Source organism: Echinops telfairi, unplaced genomic scaffold (assembly GCF_000313985.2).
Source record: "Echinops telfairi isolate 266 unplaced genomic scaffold, ASM31398v2 ScPeMD7_18;HRSCAF=68, whole genome shotgun sequence".
In the NCBI taxonomy this organism is placed as follows: domain Eukaryota; kingdom Metazoa; phylum Chordata; class Mammalia; order Afrosoricida; family Tenrecidae; genus Echinops; species Echinops telfairi.
Genome location: NW_022103915.1, coordinates 86,955,287 through 86,962,697, shown reverse-complemented (window position 1 = coordinate 86,962,697; position 7,411 = coordinate 86,955,287). Strand labels below are relative to the sequence as shown.

The 7,411-nt window shown below is 47.3% G+C and overlaps 1 protein-coding gene across 2 annotated transcripts in view; it reads right to left on the bottom strand.

The window, feature by feature from the left end:
- Window positions 1-4,171: 4,171 nt before the first annotated feature.
- Window positions 4,172-7,411, bottom strand: part of LOC101641999 (epididymal secretory protein E3-beta-like) — a 26,549-nt gene continuing 23,309 nt past the window's right edge. For both annotated transcript variants that reach the window (XM_004698878.2, XM_045287744.1), the window contains exons 2-3: window positions 6,560-6,656; window positions 4,172-4,931 (exon numbers count right to left, since the gene is read on the bottom strand). In XM_004698878.2, coding sequence (XP_004698935.1) covers window positions 4,491-4,913 — 423 coding nt within the window. In that variant the 5' untranslated portion in view covers window positions 4,914-4,931; window positions 6,560-6,656 and the 3' untranslated portion in view covers window positions 4,172-4,490. The remainder of the gene's footprint in view (window positions 4,932-6,559; window positions 6,657-7,411) is intronic.

The window sequence follows — 7,411 nt, the reverse complement described above, 5'->3', positions numbered from 1 at the left end:
GCATTAAAGAGCTAGAGGAAAGTTATATGTTTCATCGTTGCTACCCTGCACCCTGGTTGGCTCATCTCCTCCCCACAACCCCTCATTGAAGGGGTGTTCAGTTGCCCATCCTTTGTCACTTTTTGAAATGAGGGTTACCCCCTTTTCCCCTCAAAGTGTTCTTTCCTTTCTGACATCCCGGCAGATACAAAGGAAAACACTTGGGTTTAATCCAGGTTCTTGCGGGGTGTTGAAATACCACACATTCACTTCACTCTCTGGGGCCCCGAAACCAGTGCACACAGATGCAGAAGGCCATTGTACTCTTGGTTTAACAAAAAGGGGTTCAGATTGTGGGTTAAATCACTCTGGGGCTCTTTGAGAGTGAGGTCTGGAGGGGGGCAGGGGGGGCACCAAGCTTATTTTACAGGCAGACTGTGAAGGATCCTTGGCTCAAGTCTGCCAGAGTTGAATCACCTCCTTGCCCCGTGGGCATTGCCAACTTGCTGAGTGGCATCTCAGCACCAGGTCATCTTGCTCAACCCTTCTCTTCCCTTTTCATTTCCTGGTGGAGAAAGACCCTAGGGAAGAAAGACCCCTGCCTTCCCAATGAAGACCATGAACAGGTGGGGGTGGGAGATGGGAGGAAATGCATTCCACTGGGGAGTCAGGACCTCGAGGAAACCCCTCTGAAGTCACTGGTGTGCTCAGATAATGTTAAACACCCACCTGCTCTTACCAATACAGTTACCTCTTTTGGGTTGCTCTAAGTCAGTTAACTTTCCCTGGAGGCTTCCAAGAGTATTTAGGAGAAGAACAAAAGGTGATTTGATAAAGGCCACTTCTTGTCCCTCCCCAGTGTTTACACCAATCCTTCAGCCCCAAGTAATAGCTGCTTCTTTGGGGATCATGTCCAGCGGGTCTGAAAATTTGCATCTCTCCACCCTTATCCTCCCAGTAATCCTTGATTACTTGAATCCTTCCTTGATCTTTGAAGATGGCAAAATGTGACCCTTGCAAAAACTTCCCCAAGATCTGTGTCTATCCAGGTAGAACACAGGTGCTCACTGGGTTTGAATGGGTTGTCAACCCAGCTAGCAGGAGGGCTTACTCTTGGCAAGGAAACTAAAGGACAAACTTTTCCCCAGAAGGAATTATTCACACTGGAAATGAAGCTGTGGGGAGCTAGATGGCCACTTCTCAGAAAGGAGGGGCCTCACATGGCTTCTGCCAAGCTCAAGCTCAGGGGCTGGAACAGTAAGCGCTCATAAGCTTTAATAAACGAAGAATGAACTTCTTAATCTAGAGTTTGTGATAGACGAGGGATAGTGGTGGTGGTGATGGGCATGGATAAACACTGGTTGCTCCTGTTACCTCCGGTCAAGAATATAAAAGACTTTCCTAGTCTTTGAGTTTGATACTTTCCAGCTTCTAGGAAGTCAAGGTTGAGCATTAACTCTCTCCTTCATTGCCATCAAGCCAATTCTGACTTGTAGTGACCTTATAGGACAGGGTAGAACTGCCCCTGTGAGTTTTGGAGATTATAACACTTCATGGGACTAGAAGACCTCATCTTTCTCCTGCAAAGCAGCTGGTGATTTCTGAACTCTTTTAATTAATGTCTCTACTTTACCCCTAGGTTTTAATATCCATTGCAATGGCTGCACCGATTAAAATTTATCGAGTGAGCTAACAAGTTGTAATCCCAGTGAGAAATGCTCAAGACTGAGTTGTTTATCACAACATGTTACAAAGCTCTGTTTAGTCTGCTAATCAATGCCCAAAGCGCATACCACTCTGCTATAAGCCTCAACCCAAAGGCATTCAGCTTAAGGGCCTTGGATCAGCCAACCCAGCTCCCTGAATCAAGAGTCCAGAAGCACCCCACTCCAGTAAGCCTCCACCCAAAGGCATTCAGCTCCTCTTCCATGAGTCAGCAACTCCAACTCCCCAAGTAAGTGCCCAGGAGCCCCCCACGAGACAGCTTCTTGCCCTGAAGCACGCAGCTCCGCTTGCTCCATGGGTTAGAAGGCCCATCACTCTGCCCCAGGCTCTGGCTCCCAGTTCTGCTGCTGCTCCTCGGATGCTATAGCTATCTTTTGGATCCAGAAGGCTCACTGCACAGGGACGGTGGGTCCAGAGAACAGCCCTCCACTCCTGACTCTTGCTGATAATGAGATCCCTCCTCCTCCTTCTCAGGAAGCTCATTTTATATACAGCAGGATGGCATTTCAGGGAATCCTATTCACAATTACAGAGGAATCCTCTTACGATCTTCCCCCACCTTCTTACCAGACTCAAGCAGGGAAAGGTAGTTTGATGGGAGGTAGAGACTGGCTGGGAGAGAGAGCCATATTAAATAATTCACTGCCATTGCAGTTTAGAACTACTAACCTCTCAGCAGCCCAACCACTACTCCATCACACACACACACACACACACACACACACACACACACACACACACAAGCTTGCCTCCTACTTGTCCCTGTTGATATTCAATGAATGGAGAGCCTACTCAATCAGTGCCCACCCCCCACTACTCAGCATGAGTAGTCTTTGAGGAACGTTTGTCCCGGATTCCGATGGTATGAAGAGAAGCCTATCTCCTGCTGCTGGGGAAGCCTCTGATCCCTTTCCTCACCTGGAAGCCAGAGTGGACCCCTGTTTCCTGGCAGCTATTTTGACAAGTATCTGGGGGCAGGAGATTCACTAAAGATGCCCTTCTTTAAGGACTGAGCCTGGGTCTGAGTCCAGCATGGTTTTTTGTTGTTGCCGCCAAAGCTGCTGTAGTTGTGTCCCCCCTTGTGTGGTCTTGAGCTACCCAGGGGTTCACAGAAGGCTGAGAACTCTTTTTGATTGATGTGAGAATGTATAGCTCCCACACAGATAACAGTCTTTCACTCAATTCACTGCCATCAAGTCCACGCCGGTGATATTAGAAATCTCCAACTTCTTACGCAAGAGGGAGGAAATGACTGATGGGTACTTGACATGTTTGCTCTATCAAAGTCAAAGTGCCGAGCCAAAGGAAGGAAGCCGAAAGCCATATTTGACTGAGCACCTACTATGAGCTGGGAGTTTTGCTATGTGTTTTATACCCAATCAGTGAGACTCAGCATATCACTGCAACCAATGTCTAGCACAATATCAGGCCACAACTCGTGTCCAGTTTAGCACAAAACCATCTATATACCCATCATAAAACATATCACATATATTGGAAACACATGCCAACACACTTGAAACCAACCTTCAGCACTTATTACATGTAAGCAAATCTATCTCACACACACAGACACACGCATACCACCTATACCAATTACATGACACATTCTGCACACATCACACATAAATACCACACATTTTAGCTATGATTTAGGGAAGGGTAGATTACGAGACTTGGGTAGTGTGGTGAAGTGAAATGACTTGGTATGACTCTTCCTTCCAGGTCTTCTCAATGTCAACCAAATTGAAGGAGGCCATGTAGATAGGGGTGTGAAGCACTGATAGGGAGCACTGGTCAGGTTTGCCATTCCACTGGGTGTGTAAGTGAGCCATTTCAGAAACAAGAAGAGAAAGCATCCCGTGACTGTTAAGAAAGAAGAGCCACCACCAGAGTGTGTGGCAAAAGCTCCAGAGGCACCAGAAGCCACAGCAGGGGGATGCTGAGACAGAGCAGGGGAGTGGTACCAAGACCATGAGGCAGAGTGGCAGCCTTCCTGGCCCTCAGAAGGACACAGAGCCAGGGGGTCATGTGGCCGAGAGCCCGAGGACCGGAGAAGAACAATACCTGACAGCGTGGCTGAGAAGAGGCCTATGGTCAAAAGAATTGTATGCTTACCATGTTGTGAGCTGATAACTTCACGAGTAAGCCGTCATAATCACGAGTGTTGTCTGTGAGCTCTGCGTAGCCATGGCAGCAGGTTGTGGGACCCATCAATGAAATGGAGTGTCGTGGGAGGAATGGTTGGTGTCAAAATAGGGTAAAAAAGAGTGGAGGATAGAGGTTTGTCTGATCTCTGCTTCACGGGACTCTTCCCCGGACTGAGGCAGAGCTAGACTCTCGCCCTGCGGTGGCTGCACAAGGTGTCAGCTACAGTCCTCGTGCCGTTTCCTCAGGTCGGCAGGGGGCGAGTCCATATTAGAAAAAATCCTGGGGGAGTCAGGAAAGAGATGCCACTGGAGTTTAATCTTTTCCTTCTTTTAAAAATCATTTTATTGGGGGCTCAGACTTGGAGTTTAATCTTGGGGGGAGATCTAGGAATAAATAATGCCAATGAGCACAGGGGGTAGGGGTGTTTCAGGCAGAGAACAGTCTACATAAAGTTATGGAATCGAGAAACAATGTATGCATTGTATGTCTAGATAGTTTGGAAACAGCAGCACAGGAAGTGTACAGGAGGGAGGGGTGAGGCCTGGTGGTGTCGGCAGACCCTGCCACTTGGGAAGCACTGGACAATATACTTACTACCTAGGGACGGGAGGAGCCTTTCTAGGGGTGGACGATGTTTATAATGTTACGTCTTCCATGGCATCCACATAGCCGTCCATGTCACAGTGGAACTGAAGGTAAGTGTACATCCTTCTCTCTATGTAGGCGGGCTTTGAACTCCTCTTAAAACAGAGGAGTACTTTGAAAGGTTGATCTTTCCGCACGTACACATTGATGTACCGTTCTGTAAAAGTCTTCCTGCACACACCGTCAATCTGGTGCCATCCGGAGTAGATGAACATGAAGATCTCCCTGTCTTTCAGGCCCTCTCTCTCCTTCATGAGCGCATCACATTTGTACAGCTTGAACTCCTTTGATGTGCTCAGGTAGTGCTGTTTCAGGAACAGACGTGAGGAGGCACACTGGCCTTGTGTAAATTGTTCCCATAAGGAGAACAGGAGGACCAAGGCAGGGCCCAGGTGTTTCAGAAAAGATGCCATCCCCGTCGGCTGGAACACCTGCACAAGGAAGAGAGAAGGGAAAGCATGATCCCAACACTCCCCAAGAGCTCCGCTCTGCTCGGGGATCACTCTTCCTGCTAATGCCGACCCTTGGGCTTAATATCACTATTTGTTCCCAAACTAGAACATGAAAAGTCTCACTAGATAGTAAACATTTTCTTCTTTTTAAAATTATTATTATTTTTTTAAATAATTTTATGGGGGACTTGTACAACTCTGATCACAATCCATCCATCCATTGTGTCAAGCACATTTGTGCATTTGTTGCCATCATTATTCTTAAAACATTTTCTTTCCACTTGAGCCCTTGGTATCAGCTCATTTTTCACCCTGTCTCCCCGCTCCTCCTCCCTCATGAACAATAAACATTTTTTAAGAACTGGAAATACCACTCAATGATTAAAAACTCCCTGAAGATTATTTTGAGAATCACAGATATTCATTCACTCTCTGTCCTACGTTCACCCAGCCAATTGCCTACCAGCCACTCTCAGAAGAATACATGCATGTGCTCAAAAGAGAGTGGTGTGGAAGCTCTGTGTCTATGAAGAATCCCTAGTGGTGCTGTGCGGTAGGTCTTGGTCGGCTACCTGCAAAGTTGGCAGGTTCAAATCCACTAGCCACTGGGGCTCCAATAGACATGTTGCAACCTCAGAAACCCTAAACAGGGCTTGCAGTCAAGTAGATGGCAGCGAGTGTGGTGCTTGGGTGGGTGTGGGAGGCAGAAAAGCTAGTCACTTCTTAAGGGGACTAGAAGAGGCGTAGTCCCCTTAAGTATTTGGGAGCTATTTCTGGACAGGAAGATTGTCAGTTTCCTGAAATCACAGCCCGGGGTTGCAATTGCATGGCCTGCACAATTGTGCTTATCCCATGGCAACTTCTTGGTAGCCCTTCCTCAAAGCATGTGTGAAACACGGTCTCACTTCTAAGTCCTCACATCCCTTTGGGGGCTCATTTCCTTAATTATCAAAATTATAAATGAGCTGGATTTGTCTGAGCTATCCATTGAGAACGCCATCATCCAAGATTTTAGTTTGGAAACATCCCTCTGACCCATCGAGTAACAGCCCTGAGACCGTCCTCACAGGAGCTACTCTAGTCAAAATGTATGGGCTGTACATGTGTTTCAAAAAGCCCACCCTCCCCGCCCCCCTAAATCCACTCCTCTGTGCTCATATCCTAGGTGGAAATACACTGGCTCTAAGGCACCTCTAACCTGATTCTCACTCTGAATATCAGTGTCCTGCAATAGGCCTCCTCATAGCTCCCTCGGGGACCGGTGAAAAATATAATGAGGTGCATATAGGTGAGAGAATTTCTGAGGGCAACAAACACGACATCAGACATAGAACCCACAGTAGCAACTTTGTCTTTATGGAACCTGGTCCCTGGCCATGAAGGACTAAGCAGGACCAGACTAGGGGCTTCCCTGGTGGGAAGGGTACAGTGAGGGTGGGAAGGCTGTGTCTGTGGGATGAAGGATGCCTTAAATCCAGGCATTTCCTGCCTAGCAGTTGGATCATTTCCCATTCTTAAGTTGACCATCTAGAAGTTTAGTCAAGGCCTGGGTCTCTTCCAGTGTCCCCTTTCCCCAAGCAGCTTTAACAGGAATCCTTGTAACTCACCGTATCCAGATTCAATGTCCCAGTCACTGGTCGTTGTGGGGAGAGATACAAGGGTCTGAAGAGCAGAATCTATTTAGTTCCTTTTCTCGGAGTGAAGCTATTTGAAGTAATGAGAAAGGAATAACAGTGAGAGAGGCACAGAGCTCCAGGTAACAGGTAGTTGGGATAGGGTCGGGCAGCAGCCTGCTTATAAAAGCCCATTTCTATATCTGCTCATCTAAAAAATAGGTTCGCTCTGAGATAAGCCCTGAGTCAGGCTCTGACCTTACAGATTGACTCCTGAGCACAATGGCCCTGGGGAGAGGTTATTTGGACTTATCAAGACAAAATTAGAGAGCGGGTTTCTAAATTCACTTCCTTATAAAGTTCTGGGGAAATGTCCTAAAATGGCTAAGTTCTATGAGAACTTTAAGGATGAAAACCACTTTCAGAGTTGTGACTCTCATTGCAGGGGTGAAAGAGCAGCTAGTCAAAGGTAGTAGTTGTAGTCAAAGTTGTAGTACATTTTTCTACAACACCTTCAGGATTTCCTCTCTGCTAAGTCACCATGTAAGCCCTGGTGGAACAGTGGGTTAAGTGGATTAAGTGGTGGCCTGCTGCCTGCAAGATCGGTGATCTGAATCCATCAGTGGCTCTCTGGGGGACAGGTGAAGCTGTCTCCTCTGCTCTGTAAGAATTGAGTCTAGTAAATAGGTGCATAAGCAAATGGGGTGAAGAAAGCTGACGGTGCCCGGCTATCAAAAGATACAGTGTCTGGGGTCTTAAAGGCTTGAAAATAAACAAGTGGCCATCTAGCTCAGAAGCAACAAAGCCCACATGGAAGAAGCACACTTGCCTGTGTGATCACGAGGT